At 48.1% G+C, this 23,197-nt stretch overlaps 6 protein-coding genes across 6 annotated transcripts; 3 read left to right on the top strand and 3 right to left on the bottom strand.

Moving 5' to 3' along the window:
- Positions 1 to 2,295: 2,295 nt before the first annotated feature.
- Positions 2,296 to 3,201, top strand: EDB82DRAFT_526290 (uncharacterized protein; the record flags this gene model as incomplete). The annotated part of the gene is made up of 1 exon (XM_025726668.1): positions 2,296 to 3,201. One exon carries the CDS (start codon positions 2,296 to 2,298, stop codon positions 3,199 to 3,201), a length of 906 nt encoding a protein of 301 aa, XP_025581211.1.
- A 3,517-nt stretch (positions 3,202 to 6,718) lies between these two features.
- Positions 6,719 to 8,497, top strand: EDB82DRAFT_526288 (uncharacterized protein; the record flags this gene model as incomplete). The annotated part of the gene is made up of 1 exon (XM_025726664.1): positions 6,719 to 8,497. The coding sequence occupies one exon, from the start codon at positions 6,719 to 6,721 to the stop codon at positions 8,495 to 8,497; it is 1,779 nt and encodes a 592-aa protein (XP_025581209.1).
- Positions 8,498 to 8,896: 399 nt separating this feature from the next.
- Positions 8,897 to 10,808, bottom strand: EDB82DRAFT_212969 (XPC-binding domain-containing protein). The gene is made up of 7 exons (XM_065607230.1): positions 10,674 to 10,808; positions 10,524 to 10,571; positions 10,383 to 10,455; positions 10,247 to 10,326; positions 9,883 to 10,191; positions 9,342 to 9,827; positions 8,897 to 9,292 (listed from the first exon to the last, which is right to left on the bottom strand). The coding sequence occupies exons 1-7, from the start codon at positions 10,689 to 10,691 to the stop codon at positions 9,164 to 9,166; spliced, it is 1,143 nt and encodes a 380-aa protein (XP_065463800.1). The 5' UTR covers positions 10,692 to 10,808; the 3' UTR covers positions 8,897 to 9,163.
- Positions 10,809 to 11,835: 1,027 nt separating this feature from the next.
- EDB82DRAFT_526286 (uncharacterized protein) lies at positions 11,836 to 13,212 on the bottom strand (the record flags this gene model as incomplete). Its single annotated transcript, XM_025726662.1, has 1 exon — positions 11,836 to 13,212. One exon carries the CDS (start codon positions 13,210 to 13,212, stop codon positions 11,836 to 11,838), a length of 1,377 nt encoding a protein of 458 aa, XP_025581207.1.
- Positions 13,213 to 19,538: 6,326 nt separating this feature from the next.
- On the top strand, positions 19,539 to 21,868 carry EDB82DRAFT_212943 (FAD binding domain of DNA photolyase-domain-containing protein). The gene is made up of 2 exons (XM_025726661.2): positions 19,539 to 20,026; positions 20,085 to 21,868. Exons 1-2 carry the CDS (start codon positions 19,857 to 19,859, stop codon positions 21,826 to 21,828), a joined length of 1,914 nt encoding a protein of 637 aa, XP_025581206.1. The 5' UTR covers positions 19,539 to 19,856; the 3' UTR covers positions 21,829 to 21,868.
- Positions 21,869 to 21,891: 23 nt separating this feature from the next.
- EDB82DRAFT_503836 (uncharacterized protein) lies at positions 21,892 to 23,173 on the bottom strand. The gene is made up of 2 exons (XM_025726660.2): positions 22,629 to 23,173; positions 21,892 to 22,573 (listed from the first exon to the last, which is right to left on the bottom strand). The coding sequence occupies exons 1-2, from the start codon at positions 23,059 to 23,061 to the stop codon at positions 21,909 to 21,911; spliced, it is 1,098 nt and encodes a 365-aa protein (XP_025581205.1). The 5' UTR covers positions 23,062 to 23,173; the 3' UTR covers positions 21,892 to 21,908.
- Positions 23,174 to 23,197: the final 24 nt, after the last annotated feature.

Below are 23,197 nucleotides of genomic sequence, written 5' to 3'. Positions count from 1 at the left end.
GCTTAGATACTGTCATTCTTCAGTAGAAACAATAGAAGAATTAAATCCGGCTGTTCGGCAAACTTGGCAACCACCACTTACCTGATTGCACGCTTCGACTGTCTTTCATATCGGTTAATCAAAAGACTCAGTTCTGCTCTTAAACGATAACGACTATCGAATACTATGACTCTATAGTTCCCCCCATTTTGACTTTGGATAAAATTGAGCAATATCTTCAGCAGATTCAACGCCGTATGGCAGGGGCTAGTATCGCCATAACACAAGCCGTTGTGTACCGTTTTCATGTCACCTCGATGAGGTTCGAGTATCGAGCCATCGTTGTACAGTCGCAGTCACAGTCGTAGATCGAGTGCATACAGAGACAGACTGTCACGCCAGAACTGTCTTTTAGTTTCTTGTCTCTCCACGATTCGATCACAGAGTAATAATACCTAATCTCGTTTCAGTGGCTTGCTCTAATCCCATATCTATCAAGTCCGGAGGTCGGGAGTTATTTGTCCCCGGTCTCCGATTCTAGGACAGTCAGCATCGGGTCAATTTTAGTGCTGCCAGCCTCTGAGGCTCAGCGGTCGGGCCCTCCCGAATCCGAACTCCGGGCGAAGAACCCTTCTGTATTTTCGTATCTCTCGCGTGGCTTTGTTGTGCTGACCACCACTTACTGTTCACTCATTAAAACATTGGATGGTAACAAATGAGGCCATAGAACGACATGTTGTTATACAAACGGTGCATCGCTACACGCGGTAAATACGGTACTCTTTGACTCTGACTAGTTAGCCAGTCCTCGATAATATTCCAAGACAACATAACGGTCGGTCTGCAAAAATCAGCCCTAGCTGACCAAAACTCCACCTCGGCCATCATCTTGCAGGCTGTGTACTCTGTACAGATCATCTTCCAAGCATTCCTTCTGCGGCTCAAAGCTCGAAGGATCATGGCTGATGCAATTTTTAAATTATATCAGCCATTCTCTTCTGCCCCGAGTACGAGAGTGGAATTCAGGGACTTTTTTACCCCTTGTACAACTCAGTCATCACCGCTGATTCTTGCATGGGTTCACCTGCATTGAATGGGTCTTTCTGCACGTTGATAGTTGTTGATCTGCAGCTTATACACAGTCTATGCACTTGACTCTTTGATACCCATGCTTATCTCTTCCCCTTGGAGAGTATATTTGCCTGAGACAATGGACAACAGCATCTGAACTACAGTATCAAAACTCCAGTCTCATCTTGATTACACTTGTACAACTTTGCTCATAGATATGGAGCTTGTTGTTTCAACCAAGATCCTGTTTCAAGTAGATGAACAGCCAATCGAGGATATTCCTTGCGGCACTGAAGAAGCAATTAATATGGTACCGGCTTTTCCTAATCGACTGGCCGGTAGGAGGACCGCATCATGACCCAGACCGCTTGGCGAAGCCGTGTAGTTTTCTGTAGGGCTTGAGTATCAGTTGAGGCACGAGCCATTAGCCATGATATGATCGACAACTTGTAGTGGATGGGAGACTTGCTTAATTTGAAGCTAGTTCAAAGTATGCCCAAACACAGCGTTATAGCCGTGACAGTCAAGTGCCCACGCATCGGTCTGCAGTGTGACGGACAAAAACTCTATATGCAGCAACTGGTGAGCATGTGATAGACAAATCGTTCCTTGTCAACTCTTCAACATTCTGATGATATAGATAGGTGCGTTGTGAGTAACGATAAATATCTCTATACTCTATACGCGTTTATCTCTGCACCTCATAATGTTGCCCTGTCCATGGAATCTTTGGTGAATGATCTAGAACGATGAACCCCTCCAGTGGGGCTCAGTATGCCCAGGGCCTCAGTCATACCATGACGGCATTTTTTGCTTCTTTCATAATCATAGTGAATGCATCATTTTCACTTTTTCCTCCAAAGTAAATATTGAATATAGACGTGTCCTTATTGTTGATTTTCAGGCTTCGGCCACTCAATATCGTATGACATTTTCAAAACCTTAGGCAACAACTCAAACGTGTTGATCGCCTTCTTATTGGATGGATGCACGCTTAATCAAGGTCTAAGCCAGTAAAGCAAGCAGAATAGAGTCGCCACATCATCTCCAGCTTCAGCTTTCCCAATTCTTATCGCCACGGAGCACGTGCCAATATTCTGTCTGCCTGTCTAGACGTTTCATTTCTATTCAACTATCAGTCATCAACTTAGAGTCATACCATATTCTCAACCTTTACTTTCGTCATCAACCCAATATTGATTTCGGCACATCGCTACTACGCAACACGGGTCTGGGCTCGTTATCATGATACCCATTTCTCTCGCCTATCTTCTCGCGCTCCCAGCCCTCGCGCTGGCTGCTCGCCCAAAGGATGCCATTAAGCTATCTGATGTGAAATCTCTCACTCTCCGCGGAAATGGCGCTATGACCAACCATCGCCGCGTCGGCGCCATTCCCCAACTCAACTGCGTCTCCAAAAAGGCCCTTTGTGAAATCTACGACATGGATGTGATGCGCTGCACAAACGAAGGCGCAGGTTGGGGCGATGAGGATGTCCAATGGAGCTGCACTGCGTCGCTTCCCGAGGAGCTCAAGCTCACCACCACAGACGTTATTTGCGAAGGCTACAACTCTCCTGATGATCCTTATGTTCTCAAGGGCAGTTGCGGTGTTGAGTACCGGATTGCCTTGACAAGAAAGGGCGAGCGTCGTTATCCTAACATCGCCAACGGAGGCTGGTTCAGTGATGGCCGCGGCGGTACAGATTGGGGAGCTCTTCTCTTTACCATCATTTTTGTTGGCGTACTCGGCTGGATTATCTACTCGGCATGCTACAGAGCGCAGGAAGCTGGCAGCAACCCCAACAGACCTCGGCGCCGTGGTGACGGTTGGTCTTCTGGTGGATGGGGTCCTGGTTGGGGTCCCGATGGTGACGATCCTCCCCCTCCATACCCCGGAACCAAGCCCTCTTCTCAATCAAGTAACTCCTGGAGGCCTGGTTTCTGGAGCGGTGCGGCTGGAGGAGCTGCCGCAGGATATCTGGCTGGCCAACGCAACCAAAATCGGTACAATAATCACAACAATGACTACGGCAGTTTCGGACGAGGAGGATCAGGAATGGGCGGAGGATGGGGTGGTCGCTCAGGATCTTCATCAAACGAGTCTAACCGTCACGAGAGCACTGGATTTGGTTCAACCAGCCGAAGGTAGATTATGATCCGCGAAAAGCACAGAATATTTGATTACGAAATTGTCATTGATAGCATAATCGACGCTTTCCATTATCCTGCTATTTCATACAACGTTTCTCAGCCATGTCACCCAAACCGTCTCCCTCGCCCACAAAGAGTATATACATGCTTGCAACGATTTGTATGGGATATCTCGCTGCGCAAGTTAAAAGTACACGGATGATTTTCCAAGAGCAACCAGCCATCTAGCCCAGAGAAGAAGAAAAGCGTCAAGGTTTGCTATTCAGATCATACAGCCAACGCCATCTGCTGAAAAGTAGAAGTGACGGGGCCTCCAATGCCTGAAAAAGGTATCAAAGGGGTGAGCAATGCTTGACGGAAGCTATTAATGAAGAAAGAGGTATCGCAGAAAATATCGTGGAGAAAGGTGGCAAGTTGAGTAATTTCCGTAGTGCCTCTGAAGCGGTCAATGATGAACGGGCATAACGTCCATCTTGTCGAAGGCGCGTGAACACGTAGGACATTTGCGCATGCGATTGCTGATGCGATCGTCGACACATTGGTTGCAGAACAAGTGGCCGCATGTCTTTAGGGCCGTGTTCTTGAAGTTGTTGCGACAAATAGTACATAGAGCGAATGTCTAATTGAAAAGTTAGCAAGATTTCACCGTCAAGTCATCTTCTTTGTTCACTTACTCGAAGCATCTCCTCCTCCTCGGAAGAATTACTCAAAGCCTTGTTCTTCCAGTTGTCGCGTTCCTTCTGTGCATGCTCAAGTCGCACCTTCATCTTCTCAACTTCAGTCTCTTGCATCACATTGCGCTCGCGAACCACAGCGGATGCAGCGTCTTTGGACTTGACCAAGTTCGACAGATCAGTAACTTGCTTGTTCAGCGACTCGGTACGGCGAACAGCATCAAGACTCGTCGCTTCCATCTTCTTGTTCTCTGTCATCAGAGAAGCGTTTGATTGCTTCAGATCGGCCAACTGTTTCTCTAGATTGCCCAGAAGTGTGCGATTTTGTGATTCGAGATCCTTGAGCTGGGCAATGATTTCCGAGCTCTTGCTGTTCTGGTGGCGCAATGATCTGATCTCGTTGTTTCGTGTATCCGCATCCTTTCGGGCAGCGAAGTATTTTTGATCGGCCTTGCTCTTCTCCGCAATCAAGATCGAGATGCGCTCTTCTGTAGCGCTGAAGTCCATTGCCTTCCTATGAGCAAGTTCCTTCATCTTCTTGTACGCCTTTTCAATGGCGGGCAACTCCATGTTGATCGAATCGAAATCCTGCTGCAGCTTTGTGTACTTCAAGCGAAGCTCCTCGACAGTCAGGGCCTCAATATCCGGGCTGACTGCCTGCTGGTCCTCGCTCTGCTGGAGACGTGAGAGCTGCGATTCAAGTGCCGTGATTCTGTCCTCCTTGGCAGATGCTAGCACTTTCACCTGCTCAATCGATGCTCGCTCCTGGTCCAACCTCGCCTTGTGTTGCGTAGTCTCTGCCAGCAATTCGTCTCGGGCTGAACGCACTCGGGCAAGATCCTGATCCCTTGACATGATCTCGGCCTCAAGCTCCTGGGTCACCTGATTTGCGTCTGCTTCAAGCTGAGTCTTGAATGTCGACCGCTCCGCTTGTAGCTTCTCGGCCTCTTCTCGCAACTGCTTGTTCGTGGCCTCGAGTGTGTTAATGCGTTTGATAAGGTCCTCATTCTGATTCTTGAACTGTTTAAAGACATCGGTTCGAATGAAATCTTCGTCGGTTAGGGTATCTCTCTTCGCCTTGAGAGTCGAATTTTCGTCCTGCAAGGTCTTAATCTCGGCCAGGATAACATCTAGCTGTTCCTTTTGCTTAGTAGCAGCTGCGGTCGCCTCCTCGTACTTGAGTAGTAGCTCGCCTGAGTTCCCATTCGTCTCTCCAGAATCGGTATTAGCGTCTCCAGAGGCAGAAGGTCGTGTGGCATTGGCGAACGCTTGTTGTTCCATCTTTTGAACCTGAGCACTCTTTGCGCGATCCAGTTTCTTCTCTGCTTTGAAGTAACGCAAGGTCGCAGCATTGAGCTGTTCTGAAAGTTGATCCTTTTCACTCTTCAGTCGATCCAATTTCAAGAAGTATTCCTTTTGGGCGGCTAGCAAACTTGCAACGTTGTTCTCCAGCTTGGCTGCGTCGGGTTCAATGTTGCCTCGTGAAGAAGCTAAGCGTCCAAGTAGCGCTTCAGCTCTCGACTTGATCGCTTTGCCCTTTTCCGATAGATGTTTCTGGAAGTCGTGGAGGTCCTTAAAACTAACGCTACTCAGATACGGGGGTTCTAGCAGCAAGTTAGCAGGCGCTCAATAACTAGAATAGGCGTCATACCTGAGGCAGTCGGTGAGGTGACGTCCGACTTTGTGAGAAGCTCCATCTCGTCAAGTACCTATACCGATGTTTTAGCTATGTCGGGAATAGTGGGGTCGAGGTGAGGCCAACCTGTCGCCACCAAGCATCGATTATCCTCAAGTGGTCATCATGATGAACAGATCGTTTATGAAGCTCTTCGAGGCGTGACTCGTATGTCGAGGCCTTGCGGCTGTATTCTTGCATCTGACGATAGATGGCGCCCTTTGTATAGGCCTGATAATCGGGTCAGCGAGATTCGTTTATACGTCGAGCATTCTGTGTCATGTTTTTGGGCTGATCGGAGTGGTTTCTCAAAAATGCATTCGTAATGCACTTGGGAGCCGACTACTGCTGTCGCACGGAGCAGGCTAGCATCATCACTGGCTTGGTGAGCATTGCCGTCCAGGACCATCCCGATGAGAATGGCAAAATGCCTGAAAGAAATCTGCATGAGAAGCAGAGTGAAGAAGGAAATGGGCGGTCGGAGACCGAATCACTCGTAATAGAGAAGGAGATGTCGTCGTGTGACTTACGTCAATCCAGCTTTCCTCCTTCATGTCAAGGGGGTCGTCTTTGGCCTTGGAGCCATTGACAGCAACTCTCTTACTAGGAGGCGCTATATCATCAGCGCTGCTGATGGCAGGCCGCTTTCTATCCTCCATCTTTGCGAGTGTGGATGGACGAGGCGAAGCAGAGGAGGTGGTCGTGAGAGGCATCAGAAGTCGCGTGGTACAGAGCAAAAAAGAGGACGCGAAGCCCAAGAAAAGCGACGGGTCGGTCGTGCGAACGCTCTGAAGCCAAGTCCCGTCGCGAACAGAGACGTGCGAACGGTCATTAAGCGGTTGCGCGGGGAGAGCGTGTTGTGATGATGGAACGTTTCCTTGGGCCAGGAGTTGAAATTTCGAAGTTGAGTCGCAGTCCAAGAAGCGCGGCGGTCTCCACCTCAAAAGGGATTAGTGTTGGTCTAGCCCCATTAGGTGACAGTGGATACTCCGCTATCTTTTTCATTCACCCGCCCGCATTTTATTCTCAGTCCCGCCCAGTGCGCTCGCTGCAGATAATTTTTAATCTCAACTTTCTAACCTCATGGTAGTCGCAAGCCAGAAATGTCAACCCAGTTATCATATAACAAGTCGCATACGATACATGCATAATAACACGCTCTCGCCATGAGTTCTATGTTCAAAAAGAAAGGAGGGCCTGCCTTTAAACCAAAGATCCCCGCTGCTCGACGCCCCGCGGCACCAGCGCCCTCACAACCACCAAAGCCGTCGCCTGTTTCTGTTCCTCCACCCGTCTCCGATGAGTCTGCAACTCAGCCAACTACTCAAGAATCCTCCGAGTCTTCTTCGCCGAATGAGCCTGTAACCGCACCTGTCGACCCTAAACCCCAGGATTCTCATCAACATGATGGCCAGCCTCCTACCCCGCCATCGACAAACCCAGAATTCGCAAAGCCCGATGACGTTCCAGTAACTCAGGAAACCTCGCAGGAAAAGTCGCCTGTTGAGGCCCAGCATGTAGCAGAAACTCAGGATGCTGCTGTTCGAACAGAAGAGGCCGCTGCGCCGGTTGCGACTGCAAAGGCTGCGGAATCCGCGACTGTCCAGACACAACCGACAAGAGAACAAGAACAAGATCAGTCGCCGGGCAATGAAGAACCTTCTTTACCACCTAATGAAACTCAGTCGAGTGACACGGAAGCTGCAGCTTCTCCGGTGCTTCAAACACCCACTCCTGACGACTCGGAAGGACCGAGTGGGACTGAACCTTCAACGCCTCCCCTTCAATCAGACGGCCCCGATGAGTCACAAGCAAAACCTTTGGAAGAAGCACAGAAGGCTACAAAACCGACACGAAAACCACGGGCCAGGAAGCAGACCTCTCAAGCAACTCAAGACGAGACGGGTGCACAAGAAGGTGCCCGGCCCAAAAAGCGACAGAGGAAAACTGCTGAGGACGGTGCAACACCCAAACAGCCAAGAAAACGGAAAGCGGCAACGGAAAGCGGTACAAATACACCCAAAACTAGACGGGCCCGATCTATGACACCGGAAGACTCAGAGGCTCAGTTGGTGGATCTTCAAAAACTCAAGATGGCCGACTTAACCAAGGATCTTCACATTGGCAAGAAGTTCAGCAGGCACGACGAACTACGAGAACGAGAGCGACGAGCCAGGATGAAAAACAAACTCGGAGCTGACGGGGAGCGTGACAGTTCAGCAACACCTGAGACCGGTGGTCAGGTTGACAAGAGTGACAAGAGTGGAACTCCGACAGAGTCGCCGGCGCCATCAGCTCCTACTTCGGCTGCTCCTTCAGGACCACAATTCCGCATCGTGGATGGACAGATCGTGATTGACCAAAGCTCGCTATCCGTGGATCGACATGCTCGAGCAGCTGCAGCCGCTGGAGATATGGAAACTGTCGAAGAAAACGACTTTACTCGCCTCATCACCAGCAACTCGTTCATGAACACTTCCAAACTCAAAGGGCCCAACATTTGGACCGAAGACGAGACGGAGCTCTTCTACCGCGGTTTGTGTATGTTTGGAACAGACTTTGAGATGATCTCCAAGATGTTCCCAGGAAAGCAGCGCCGCAACGTGAAGCTCAAATTTAACCGTGAGGAGCGCCACTGTCCTAGGCGGATAAACGCTGCCCTCATCGGCGAGAAGACGGTCAAGATGAACATTGACGAGTACAAGGCCTTCACCGGGAGTGAATTCGAGCCAGTCGAAGCCATCGAGGCCGAGCAGCGCAAGATCCAGGAAGAGTACGAGGCAGAGGAGAAGCGCCGTGCCGATGAGCAGGCCGAGACTATGCGCAAGAAGCGCGAGGAGCTGTTCAAGGATGATGAGGACGGCGACGCAAAGAAGAAAAAGAAAAAGAAGAAGCAAACAGTCATTTACGGACTCAACGGCGAACCCATCGTTCAGGAGGAATAACGAAAAGGGTCAAGTCATATACCAGACCAAGACAAAGATCCAGGTCAAGTCCAAAATAAGGGGGAAAGGGTTTCCAGGCGGCGCAAAAGGGAATAGGCATGATACCCACAGGGTTTTTTGGTGTTTGCTTATGAAATCAACGGTTACATGGGATCGGATTGGAGAGCAGTCTCTACAGAATATTCATTGCTCATAGGTTAGGCAGAATTCGCTAGGATCGAAGTTGGTCAAACTGGTACGAATGGAACTGGAAACAAAGCGGTTATTTAAGAGTATTATCAGGTCTTGCCATACGTGAACCGCAGCCGGCTCAGGTCCAGATAGTACCAAATGGGAGCTGATATCATGTATCCGTAAACTTCCAGCATATCAACACAAGCCGAGGTTTTTGGATCAAGTCCTCGGTAATCAACAGGTTTTAAAATTCGTCAATTTCATCAGCTATCTGTGTTGCCCTGCGTATGCACGTATCGATGCCAAGCAGAATTCCCACGCCCTACGTCAGCGCATCTCATGAGAGCGTCGCGACTCTCACCAGGACGTCACCATGGTGGTAATGGGCCAACGCCTCATGACTGCCCATATTATTTTGGGAATGCCTAGTTTTGTTGTATTTCCTCCACTGATAATCATAAATCGCCTACTTGATATTTAGCCCTAACCCACCTAGTTGTTAGGACCAGGCTCATCATCCTCCGGTTGGTCGAAGAGGAAGTTGGCAGCGAGTTCTTCGTTCTTATCACAGGCAAAGTAGGCCTGGATGGCGGCATCTCTGTCGAATCCGAGACGGCAAAGCTAAATGCGTTAGAATCATGAGAAACTTGCTTGGATCTGGAAATCTTACTCTCTCGATGGCATCACGCTCCTCCTCGGTGACTGAAATAGCCTGAGCTCCAGGCGGCAAAGGGACGTCGTCGTCAGCATATTCACCGAGAAGCTGGAGGAATTGGTCGGGATTTGAGGCGATCAACTCGGCAAGTTGAGGGTTACCAGCACCAAGCTGCTGAAGAATGGGCTCAAGCATTTGCGGTTGTTGCTGAACGATCTGGCGGAGTTGCTGGAACTGGGCGTTGTGTCGTAGAAAGTCGAGGTTGCCTAGATCGCCACCCTGACCGGCAGCGGCTGCAGCGGCCGCTGCAGCCGCTTCGTTACCACCGCTTCCTCCTCGAGCGCCGGAGCCTCCATGCTGAGCAGCAAGATCGAACAGGTTTACACCACCCTCCTCACCACCTTGAGGAGCGGCGGCAGCGGGCTGAGATGGTTGAGAAGCAGGAGCTGCGGGGGCGGCCTCGCGTTGTTGCTGTTCTTGGCGGATGTTGTCGGGAATGCCCTGTATTCATCGTAAGTCATCACAATTCGTGATAAGGAGGAAACACTGAACAAACATTAAGCAGGTACTCGACAGCGCGGTCGGGGTTGTTGAAGGCAGCGCGCATAGCCGCCTCGATTTGACTCCTCTCAAAACCCATAGCCTCCATATTCGCAATCGCCTCGGTACGCTGAGATCCCATAGCCAGGCCCGAAGGCTCTTCAGGTCCGGTATCAGCAGAGCGCTGAGGGGTGGGTGTTGCGGGAACGGCAGCCTGCTGAGATGAAGACTGCGCGGGAGCAGCTGGGGCAGCGGGAGTGCGGGTAGGAGGAGCGGCGGGTGTAGCAGGAGGAGCAGCGCTTGATTCGGCAGGCTTGGGCTTGGGCTATCACGACATGTCAGTATGGACTCTAGTCACAAGCAATAACGACGTTGCAAACCTTGTTCACCATGCAGACCACAAAGCCCTTCTCCTCGATATTGTAGGATCCGACAGTCTCATCGTCCTTGAGAATTTTGCCTTGGAACTAACGTCAGCGAGCTGTGGGTCGGAACACAAGAAGTTGTAGCAAATACCAGAGTAGATAAGCTTCTGCAGCTGAGGTTCCCATCCCTTCTCGGCGGAAATCTTCTGCTTGACGGCAGAGATCTGTCTTGGGTTAACCGGGCGAACGCTTTGCGACGACAGGTGAAGTCGTCAACGCGGGGCAGACCTACCAGCTCTGAGGGCTCGACATCGAGCGTAAACTTTTGCTGCTTGAGATCCTGCAAGACATTCTGTTAATTCCCGTAAATCGGAGATAAAAGCGACGGTTCGGCCATAAAGAGATTGGACTAGTAGCGACGCTGCAGTCATCCGTGACGTACTTTGAAAGTGACCTTCATGATGGGCGAAGAGTCTGCCGTTGTTGTGTAAGGTGGGGAGGTGGGAGGCGAACGGCGAACGGCGACCTGGGTTTAGGCGGATGGATGGATTCGTCTCGCTTGGGTGCAGGCTTAAGCCAAGATGATGTTGCGGAGATGTGTCGAAGAAGGAGAAAGGTTGGGAGAGAGAGGAGGATTGAAAGTTATTGAGTCTTTCAAGGTCTGCCTTATGATAAAAGCTTGAATGTTGTAGAGTTCAGGTAGAGGTAGAGGTAGAGGTAGAGGTAGAGGTAGAGGTAGAGATAGAGATAGAGCAACAACCTGCGTTGACGTTGCAAGTCCAGCCGTTTAGTGAGTGTGAGTGGTCACTGAGGGAAAAGGTGGAGCATGACCCTGTGAGTTGAAGACGGTTGCTCAAGTATGCATTGACTTGAAGAGGTTTAACGTCAGTTTGTCAGCCACTCCAGGCTTCCAAATTACCAGGTAGAAGCTGAAGGTGCGCGTACTGTCTTTCTGCCTGAGAATCATCATCTTGACAAGCAAACCCATAGTTTGGTGCGGGTATAATTTAGTCGACTGCGCTTTGCGGCCTTGAACTAAAGATATAAAAATAGATGTTTTCTCATCATGAATGTTTATCTCTACAAAGACAATTTCTCTGAGAATGAATGAAGTACAGGGATCATAGACTCATCAACACCATGACGTATCTTGTCATTGTTCTTTTTTGTGTGAAGTGAGCCTGAGCTCTTCATGAGATAATAGACATAATCACAGTCCTTATTACGAAACTCTTGCGTTGCTTGATTTTAGACTTGTTTGTATTGATTCTTCATCTTTTAATTCTTCTCTACTTAAAATTTGCAGTTCATCTCTGTCGTCCATCCTCACGCCTCAAGCGTAGAGGGGTTCCTTCTTGAGTCAGTCGTTATAAAATAGCGCCTCGCTGTCCCTTTTTGGTATACATGTTGTTGTGAAGACAATCCCGCCCATCTCTCATCACCCACTCATATCTAGGTATACAGTAAGACTCCGTCTACTGGTAACAAGAAATAAACAATAAGAAAATGGAGTGCCTTGTTCATATCATAGTCGCACGCTATGTTCGTTCCCGTGATTCCTCCCATGTGAGTTCTCTTTTTTTTTCTTTTCCTTTTTCAGATCGTTAAACGTTATTGGTGATTGTTTCGTGTGTACTTTCATTGTCCAACTTGGACTTGCGGTTATTATAATCTGACCAACTTGATCGAGAGCCGGCGCCCATCACCCATGTAGGGATAGGAGGTGTGATGGGTCGCTCAGCCGACGACAGTGAGTCAGTTTCCTCTTCCTCCTCCGCAATACTCTCACGCTCATCTCTGCCAAGGGGGCTCGGGTGCACGGACACGGAGGTAGAGCGCAGGGAGCGCACACTCTGGCGGTGTGTAATGACCTGACCAGCGTTGGGTGAGGCCACAACGACAGTGCCAGGCGTCGCCATGGGAGGAGGCGTGGCTGAGTCGGATCGGAACAGAGGGTGAATGTTAGATTCACCCAGTGCAGGCTCAGGAAGGTCAGCCAGTTGCTCTCGACGAATAGACACCGGGCTGTAGCTGCGACTTCTCCTGCGAATTCTTGGAGGCTCAAGAGGCAATTCGATGGTGTCTTGGATTGATGTCTTGCTTGGTGAGGGGCTGCCGGGGATTGTCTCGAGGAAATGGGGTTGACTCTTTGGAGGAGGAGTTGTGGCTTCCATGACGACCTCACGGGCATGTATATCGACGGAAGAAGTATCCCAGGTATCGAAAGCATCCTCACTGGACTGGTAGTTGACTGAATCAGCAGTGATAGGTCGGCGGAACTCGCTTGAGGAGACGTGGCTCCTGACGGTGGCAGATCGGATGGCGTTGGAGAGTTGAGCCTTGATGGAGCTGGCAGTGTTGGACCTGGAACGTCCACGGATGGATGAAGCAGGCGTGTGGAAATCCATTGAGTTCCTCTTAAGAGTTAATGGGTCGGCGGTATGGCTGTAGCGCAGCGTCTTAAGAGATGACTTGGATCGGTATGAGGGCAGACCTCGACCATCCTCGAGGCTGTGGAGAGAGAACGCATGCTGGTCATTTCGTCTGGTGAGGAAAAAGTGAACAAACAAGAAACCAGCCTGGAACATGAAGCCGAGTCCGAGAGCAATCGATAAGCCAATGAGAAGGGTGTTCTTGCTGGCGTTGAGGAGATCATCTTCCTTCTCAAGAGTTGATTTACTAAATTGAATGAGTGTGGCAACTGTTGAAACAGTAGCAAAGAGAATAGTGAGAACCGCAGCACCAAAGTCAACACCGAGACATCTTGTTGACCAGCTGCGGAACGAGGTTGAAGGGTATGTAGAGAGGAACCACCCAATGATGACAAGGGTCACAGCCTCAAGAGCGACGGATACTTGTGAAAGCGTTCGACCGCTTGATTCCTTGGGGACGTGGACTGTGAGAACAATGAGAACTGCCATCACGGCCGCTGTTGCCAACAGGGCCAGGGCGCCCAGCGAAAGTGATAAAGTGCGTCGCATTGTGTCGATTGTTTGAAAACGAGAGTCTGTTCAGATAGTTGTCTTGCAGAGCACCAGTACGATGGCTGGTAGGAGGCTAGCCTCGAACTAACAGTTCGTTGGTGTTTGCAAGTCGGAGCCAGAGCAGTTGTTATTCTTGTTGATATTCTGTAATGATTGTAATGTTGTTGGATAGCACTGCATAATCTAGCCCGGCTAGGCTTTGTCGATCCTGATCGGCAATGGAAGTGAAAGTCGACGATGGATCCGAGGTGACTGACAGTCGTTATGTAAAGCTGAGTTGAGAAACGCGGACACCTCTATAGGCGTAGGTAATCGGAAAGCCCAATTGCCAAAATACGCCTTTTGTTATTGGCAAAAATAAGTTTGTGGCTGGCGGTGTATAAGTGACGACCTGAAGCCCAGACAAGGGACTGGATTACCGAAGGCGGTATAGAGAGTGTAAGTTGAGTATAAAATCGGAGCCCCGGATAAAAAAAGAGCGTAGCACTCTGGGAGGGACAAAAGCTGTTGGTTTCAGGTTGAGCAATTGAACCGAATCAGAGGAAAACTGAAGCAGCAGTCACGAAGCTATCAGTATAAGTCAAGGATGGGTTGATATAGAAACGAGTGTTGTATACAGAAAGAGAGTGTGTGTAGGAGAGAAAGACCTGGAGAAAGGGAAGGGAAGGGACAAGAAGAGCAGAGGCCAGGAATAAGTAAAATAGCCGTAATAGTCAAGACCAACTTGTGGGTGCGGACGGACGTTTAACTTTGGGGTGTCTGGTCTGTGTGTGGGAGTGAGTGGATGGGTCGGATATTCAGAGTAAGCCCAAGCCCAAGCAACAGGAATAGGAAGCGGGAGAAAAAAGCAACGGTCAACTAGTAAAAGTGTCAGTGAGTGTTCCTGACTATGCTGTGCACGCATTGCGTGTCGTTAGCAAAATAGGCCCGGGACTAAGCAGGGGTATGATGAACAAGGTCAAGGACCCCAGTCAACTCTCTGACTTTGGTTTTCTAGACAATTAGCACGAGCACTCATATTCTGAGTACAAGGCTCGGGAGGAGGGGAAACGGTTTACAGGGATTCCCCTTGGTTTTCCCCCTTCCTCGATTTCCGAAGAGCTGATGTGGTGGTGAGGTGAGGGTGTGAGCCATGCAAATATCGGGTGAGTGGCTGGAAGCTGGATGATTTCCTCTCATGCAAGTCATGATGATAGCTGGGTTGACCTTGCAAGCTCTCTTTCCATTGGGTTCTTTCTTGTAGTCATCTCCAGTGTTCTCTTCTCTAGGCCTATCCTGTTGAATAGCAGAGTTGGCAAATGGGTAGTGGGTGCGTGGATCATGACAACCAATATGGTAGATGAAGGTTTGAGTTGGGTTTAGTTTGGTTTGTTTTAGTTTTGAATATCTGGATGAATTTCAGTCAATTGATGTTTCTGTTTATCGTCCGTGATGCTTCATCATTCAAGAAGAGGGTGTATATAATCAGACTTTACTTACAATACCAAAATAGATCGATTGGTTGTGGTATCTCGTTTCGTTCTCCAAGCTTCCGCCTCCAAAGTTCAACGGTCAAACCGCCAAAGGCCAGCCAAACTCAAAGTCCCAAACAGGAAATGATGCTCTAGTCCAAGAAAGGGAAAAATACAAGCCCTCAAAAGCCCTACAAGTATCCATCATTGGCGAATGGACACACTAACTAACTACACAGTAGTATTGTGGCGGTATAGTTTGAGAGGTTGACGTGAGAGAAAATCATGCTTCCCCGCTGCCTCCACGTAAATAGAGGGTAATTCAGTCAGGGCAAAGCACGAAAATCCTCTTTTCTCTATGCTTCTATTGGTTCAAAGTCAAAAACCAGTTCCACGGGTACCTGACTCTAGCCTGGCCTGGCTTGCGTCGCGTTGCATTACTGCAACTAAACCAGATTGGATCGATCTAATGCCAACAATGATTTTTTCTGGTTTTTCATGAAAAATGAGACTGGGTCACATCGACGCTGTTAAAGCTCGTAGATAGTAACGGTGGCTCTTCGGATAACAACTTGGCATTTAGAGGTTATCGTCACGATGGGGATCTTGATCATCGAGAAATGCCCCTGTAGCATCGATGCTCCCAGGGCTATGCTTTCCAGCGTAAATTACCCATACAGGGAGGAGGGATCTATAACTACAGAGTACGATGTGTCACTCACCCACCCAGTTATGTAGGTCGTATGCGTATAACCATACAGCCATACATATAATATTACCTGCAGTATGCACTGGGACTGAGATTGGCTGATCTGCCCGAGCTGCTCCTTACTTCGTTTCGCGTGGAACAACCAAGAATAATTGAAGGAATAAAAGCAAAGGATTGAAGGAAGGCTTTTCCGCTGATTAATCTTTTGGCATCCGCAGCTCGCAAGTCGATACCAACAACGGATCCATGCCCAGGATAAGCACGGCCATTACATCCTTGTTCTTGGTTTCATCTTTCTCTTCCCCGGGCTCCTAATAATTCCTACATGGTAAATTCCGTCCTTTTTTTCCCTTTCTCTCATCTCCAACAAGGCAGACACAAAACGTGGCAGAGCAACCTAACCAAAGCAAGGCAAAAGGCAAGGCAAGCTTCGCCTTGAAACGAAAAGTCTATTTTGGATAGAGACAATACAGCCGAAAATACTTGTTTATCAATATTGGTTCGAGGCTGATACTGATACATGCAATGTAATCCTCCACCGTCGGCAGCAAAAGAAAACATCGCTGTAGAGGTATGAAAAAGGGAATATTACAAGACACCTGCTTCAGTGCTCGTTTCGACGCCCAAAACACCCTGTGATCTGGGCTTTTTCCCTTTCTTCTGTCTTTTTTTTTTCTTGTTTATTAGTGCAGTACTTTTAATCATTGGTCTCGTTGCCATCTCGCAACCGTGGACCGCTCATGAGACACGTTAAATCTCCTAGTTAGACAATAAATTACTATCCCCTTGCTTCTGATGATCCCCAGCCCTTTGTCTCTGATAGATGCAGACCCTGAAAATAAAGGGGACACTCTACTCCGAGGTCATTGTGGTCTTTGCGCCGTCTCAGTCTTTGTCTTCAGACTCTTTGTTTCTTTGCCGCCTCCGTCATCGTTTGAACCCCTCATTTGAATATCTTGAGACATCTAGACTGTCTAATCGAACATGAATCTAGCTCTCAATAGGCAATTGTCTAGAGTTTAGTTGATTTCGGGTGTGTTGCTCTTCCAAGACTTGGCTATTGCCCCCATGTTCTTAGTCACCGGAATATGTATAGAGGCCATGTTACCCTATTCAACTTTGTTTACTCTCGAAATCAAGGTTTTGGACAACAAATCGATCACGAGAGAGACATGATTTCGGCGGTAGATGTTGCCGTAATGAGCCATGCCTAATACTGGCTTGTGTGCTACCTACATAAAATGGCGATTGTGTGTACGTGCTCTCAGCGGAAGTATCCCCAGCCTGAGCCTTATTTTTTACCCTTTGACCAAATATCATCGCAAGCTAAGCTCAACACTCTTTTCTTTCTTTCTCATCAAGCGGGATTACCGAATCCTTTTGCTATGACATGTTCTCTCAGTCAAAACGAACCAATTTACAAGTGACAAACGTGCACTCGAAACAGGAGCAAATGTCTTGAAACAGGGTTACCCTTGTCGCGGTATTTCCGGGAGTGTGGTTGAGTCCAGAGTGAATTGAAGTGGATGTTTGGTCACTCATGAATCGTTTCTATTTCTTTTTATTTTATTTTCTTTTGTAAAAGATCCATGATGGTTTAATATAGATTGGTGATGTTCTCTACATGAGTCGGTTGGTTGCAGTATCGAAAGCCAATCCCCATTTTCATGTAGGTTGCCTTTACTGGGCGGTTCGTAGAAAGCCACCCCCTGTAGGTCCGTGAGCTGAGCACCATATTACTGGTTGTCGATCACTGAATGAATGCTCTAGGCTATGCATCAAGTTCCATTCATCTATTGATCCGTGGCTTCGATTTGTTCTCTGTCATTTCCGTTAAGAGTCTCAGCTGGCCTCTGTATGGATCTTTGTCAGCATCTTTTGATGCATTTTCTAAATTCGTCTTGTCAAGAGTACCAGTCAATGAAAAGTCATCACCACCATCCATTAGATAGACATTGAGATGAATACGATCCGCACTCAATGCTTTAAAATTCTAAGCCTATCAAATAACTGTTAGTGTCGGACATTTGAAAAAAAGGCATACGTAACCGAACTGTTGTACAACCAACTTCTGTTGTGGAATTCGATATACCTTGGTTGTAATGACTCTGCATGTGGCATCGCATCATATTACACCATTGGGTATCTATTTTCCTTGACGAAGCATATTCTTTAGTATTGACTCAATCTCGTATTGCAGGTCGCAACCTTCTTCACTTTTCTATCAATCAGCACTATCGTGGGCGCTTCACTGTACTTTGACCACCGACATGCCCATGCGTCTTCAGCGATCCTAAGCCTAATAATGGGAGGTGGCTGGCAACGTCATTATTGACCGAGTATAGTTCATTGCCACTATCTAGATTTATGCTGCTCGCCTTAGAAGCTATCGATGGATGTTTCTTTTCTTCCTGGTCCATGATCTGCAACAAGCCGATCTGGTAAAAATCCAGAAATATGGTTCGTTTAATCATGACCAATAACAAAGTCAAGGGACGACCAGGTCCAGGCGATCTTTCCTGTCACCCAAATGTTATGCCCGAGATCGTCTCTTATTTCCAGCTGGTTAGCTTTGTCTAAACACAAACTGTTAATCTTTATGAAAAATCGTAGTCGGAGTAGTAGTTACATTCGGTAAGGACACAAGGCTGGCTACACATCATTCGTCTGAATATAGCTGGAGATCCTCTCATAATCAAACTTTATGTTAAAAAGAGATCCACGTCTGGATAAGACTATTGAATCTAGATGGTGATACTCACGAGATGCTCTAAACGCTTGAGAATTAATAAACTTTGGCCACGAGGCCAATGCAAGACATAGTTCAAACCATTGCCTGTCAAATCACAACTCACTTCATCTGTCAATAAATTTTTTGAGGCTCAAGCGCCCGTAGGAACAGGACAGACTTTCAGGCCGTTAAGCATTCATCTCTCTATGGAAATTAACCTGGCGCCAAGCTCCCGCTGTCGGTCTCCAATCGACCGACACTTGTTGAGTAACTTGGCTTGGTCAATCCAGGCCGGAAGGGACTTTTGGCAAACTCGTGTTTACTTGTTTATTTACTTATGACTTCTTTTGGGTGTTTATTTTGTTGCCTTTCCTTGCAGCTTCAGCTCATGGTTTGCTTAGATCTTGATCCAATATGCGGGGGAGCTTGTTTAGCCTGATGACATTCAGCCTCCACGAGGTCATCTCGCTTGTGCGTGGCTTGAATGTCTAGCTGCCAATAGTTGATGGGATTGTCTTGAAAACTCAGCAATACCATAATTTGAGCCGCATTTTACTTGGTCTATCTAATGCAAGTCTAAGACTAACATATGCACACTCCTCGATCCGCCTCCCAAATTGCCATATCAAGATCTGATTTACGAGCCAATAGTTTGTGTACGGTTCAGTAGTCGCCCACCAAGGAATACGACTTGTAGCAAGCCTCTCAGGCTTGACCCATCCACGTCATGGTCCATGGATGTTAAAATGGACGGAGTAATTTCATCGATCGGTTACCCCACTGCCGGTATACTCACGCAATCGAGCTGGCCTGGGAAATTACACGGAAAAAATTACATCTATCAGTCATCGAACCTTTTCCTCGTCATCGAGTGACATGCTGCGACTGACCACAGTAAACAGACAATGTGGTATAAGCTTTGACACTAGAAGCATCATCTCCGGTAGACTGACCGTTAACGGCAGCCAGTTAATGATCCTTGGCCAGATAGGCTAAAGTAAACAAGTATGTAACTAACGTTAGCAGAGTATTCACATGTTACGGAACAGGGTCCATCCTGTTGTTCAGATCTGGAGGTCGCACTTTGACAAAAGTCTCGGGTACTACGGAGCATAAAGACAAAAAAGATATTGTTGTGGTTATCAATTCCCCGAGTTGCAAAACAAAAACAATTGCTGGCATGACGACTCCCTTGATATTGTCCCTTGCTTGTGAAGAAGATCCATCTTCAGCAGCCTGCCGCTGTGTGCATGAACCAACTACAACTGCATTTCCCAGTTGAATATCTGGTCTAGTTCACGAACTATTGCTAAAACTAAATGAACTTGGTCGCAGTTTAGGTGAACTACTTTGGTCCTAAATCTGATTCATGTCTCGGTATTGTGTTGGGTCTGAGAGATGAACCATTCAAAGTCTGTGACCAGAGTATAGGGTAGCTAAACTTCCAATCCCATTTCAATGGCAGGGCACATAAAAAGACGTTTCGAGATTTGCAAATGAATTATCAAGATTACAATCAAATCCACGAAAATTAGGAGTCATGTTTGGCTCTATTGAATAAAGTCAGATTGGGTGTTGTTGTTTGTTTGTCTTGAACCACTTGGACCTGGTGGCTGGGGTAAGGGCTGGCTGGGAAAGTGTTGACATCATGACTTTCTTCATGCTTGAGCTTCAATGATGAAAAGTGATAAGAAAACCCCCAAATCAACCCATTTTCGCATTACGACAGAATTACATCAACTCCCCAAAAATGGCAAAACCACGTGTAATTTACTGGTTCCGTACTGATCTACGACTTCATGATTCACCTGCTCTCAAGGCTGCTCTAGACCTTGATCCGGCTGTATTTTGGCCTATTTTCACGTGGGATCCTCACTACGTCTATCGTGCCAGAGGAGGACTCAATAGGTGGCAGTTCTTGTAAGCCAAATGATTTCTAGTCTGTCACAACTCAACATCATACTGACTGACTACACAGACTCGACTGTCAAAATGATCTCTCCAAATCCATCACAAAAGTCAACTCCAACTCAAAGCTCTTTGTTTTAAGGGAAGCACCACAGACTCTGTTTCCAAAGCTCTTCAAGGCCTGGAAAGTCACTCATCTTGTCTTTGAGAAGGATACCGACAGCTATGGCCGTGAACGCGACAGTGTCGTGACCCAGGCAGCCAAAGATGCTGGTGTCGAAGTCATTATCCGTTCTGGCAGAACACTATGGGACAGCGATCAAATAGTAGAGAAACACGGCGGGAAGCCAACTATGTCTATCACCCAACTTCAGACCGCAGGAAGTAAACTTGGCCAGGTCAAGAAACCGATACCTGCTCCCAAACACCTCCCAGACCCTGGAGATATGCCCGTCAACTTCGACCAAGATGAGCCGGACACCAAACCAGACTTCAACTCGGAAATCAGAACGGAAGGAGACAAAGCATACATCAAGATAGCTGGGCCAAAAAGTGATTTTGCCATAGAAACAATGGAGGAACTTGGCTTTCCAGCTGCAACTACTCCTCATCGCGGAGGAGAAACGCTCGCGCTCAAAGCACTCAATGAAATCATCGCAGACAAGAAATACACGGCTACCTTTGAGAAGCCAAAGACGAGTCCAGCACAGTTTGAGCCACAGACGACGACTTTGCTATCACCACATCTGCACTTTGGTTCACTCTCTGTACGAGAGTTCTACTGGCGCGTGAAAGACGTCGTGGATTCATACGAGGGTGCTTCATCCCCTCCTGAGAGTCTGATCGGTCAGCTGCTCTTTAGAGACATGTACTTTGCCGCCCAGGCCGCACTGGGATACGTCTTTTCACAGACAGCCAACAATCCGTACTGTCGTTTTATTCCGTGGCATCTTCCTTCAAAAAGGGATGCTGAGACTGGCCTTGTCACTGGAGAGTACCACGTGGATTCTGAGGAGGCAGAGATCTGGTTCAAACGATGGAGAGTTGGTATGACTGGGTTTCCCTGGATCGATGCTCTCATGCGGCAGCTAAAAGATGAGGGGTGGATTCATCACCTCGGACGTCATGCCGTAGCCTGCTTCCTCACTCGAGGGGGTTGCTACATCGACTGGGAACGAGGCTGCGAGGTCTTTGAGGAATGGCTTATAGACCATGAGCCGGCGTGCAATGCAGGTAATTGGCAGTGGCTGTCTTGCTCAGCCTTCTTCTCGCAGTACTTTCGCTGTTACAGCCCAGTGGCCTTTGGTCAGAAGTGGGACAAGAAAGGAGACTTCATCCGTCGATATGTACCCGAGTTAAAAGACATGGACGCCAAGTACATCTACGAGCCTTGGAAAGCTCCTCTGCAAGACCAGAAGAAAGCAGGTGTTCGCATTAAAGGAGACGGCCTGAACAATGTTGAGGAGGGCACGTACCCCAAGCCAATGTTCGATTTTGCTAAAAGACGCGACGTGTGTATTTCTTCTATGAAGGCTGCGTACCAGGTCGGTCTCCATGGAAATGATGGCCAAGCTCTCGACGGAACGTGGCGTAAGCTGTTCCCTACAGACCGTGGAGAAGTGCAAGGAGATATTGAGAGTGACTATGGAGAGCATGCTGATTATGCAGATGATGGAGAGGGCAAGTCTGATAACGAGGCCAAGGAGGAAGGGGAGGGTACAGCCTCTGTTAAGAAGGAAGATGGGGATGCAAAGGGTAAGCGGAGTGCGAGACGACATAGCACGGAAAAGGTACCCAAGAAGAAGAAAGTATAGCTTCCTTCTCTAGATATGTCTTATGCATGTTCATAATAGTAATACAACCCTATATGTCGTGTTCTACACTTCGAACCCGTTTAGTTTTTAACACTGGGATCTGCTAGCCTCGACCACTCCATCGCCCAGAGATTATACTCATGTTTCAAAGCCTTATCCGTCTCCTTGGAAGCCTTCTCGAAATCCATCTCAGCTAACCTCCGAAACTCTTCCAAACTTCCAGTAAAACCTTCTCTGTACAGCCACTGCCGCTTATCCTCAAACCCGCCTCTATCAAGCAAGGGGCCAAGCTCAATCCAAGCATCTGGACTCCCAAGCATCTCAAGCACTTCCTCGGCCTCTTTTATCTTTCCGAGTTGTGCATGCGCCTTTGCGAGACACAGCATGCACATATTCTTCCACTCAAAGATGCCGTCGTCGACGCTGATGGCTTGGTTCAACATGGGCACAGCCGCGGCGTACTTGCGAGTCCTGAAAAGATGTTCTCCGTACACGGCGAGGGCATTGCAGTCTTTTCCTTCATACACGAGCTTCATGAATCGGTTCTCGATATGCTTGGCTGACCGCAACGTGCCCCAGTTACCTGAACGAAACAAAAATCTTGCCATGGTGATGGTGGAGGGATTGTAATTTGCCGCGGAGGCCGTCGCAAGAAGCGAGTATCCAAGGTTCTGGATGTGCTGTGAATTTTCAAGGAATGTCAGACACCCCATCACATGCGCGGTTTCCACTGGGATGTCAATAGCTAGAGAGATGTGTCAGTTACGTCAGTTTACTCCAAGATCCATGACCCAACTTACCAGCCAGATTCGGAAGATTTGGTGCATTATCAAGAACTTGCTGGAGATAATTCATTGCGTGCTTGTAGCATTCTTCTGGAGTGGGTGCTTTTAATATTCCGTCCCATTGTTGAATGACCTTCTCGAAGACATCGGGGGTGAGATTTTGATTAACCTTTTCTAAAGCATCAAAATCGAGGCCCGGCCGAGGCTTGGATTGGGATTGGGAAGGGACTCTTGGTGCTTGTGTAGGAGCTCTTGGAGGTTTCCGCAGCGGAGCTCTTGGTCCCTTTGAAACAGCATATGACCGAGATTGATGCCAATTGGAGTAGACTGTTGTTGTTGAGTTGTTGGTGGTATGTATAGCAGTTGTGATTACAGCTGGTGTTGAAGAGCTGGCACGCAACAATTGGCGCACAACACCAGTATTCACATATCGAGACGTGACTGACATATTTGACCCAGATATTATGTATAATAATGAATGAGTGAAATGCTTGTCTTGATGAGATCTATAGAGATATTTGGACCAAGTCCGTCTCTCTCATGCTTGATAGAAGCTTGAGATGGTTGATGGGCCCCACTGGTCA

This window comes from Fusarium venenatum (assembly GCF_020744135.1).
Source record: "Fusarium venenatum strain MPI-CAGE-CH-0201 chromosome Unknown EDB82scaffold_3, whole genome shotgun sequence".
In the NCBI taxonomy this organism is placed as follows: Eukaryota; Fungi; Ascomycota; class Sordariomycetes; order Hypocreales; family Nectriaceae; genus Fusarium; species Fusarium venenatum.
Note: the sequence above shows the minus strand (reverse complement) of the source record. Positions and strands in the feature narration are given on the sequence as shown.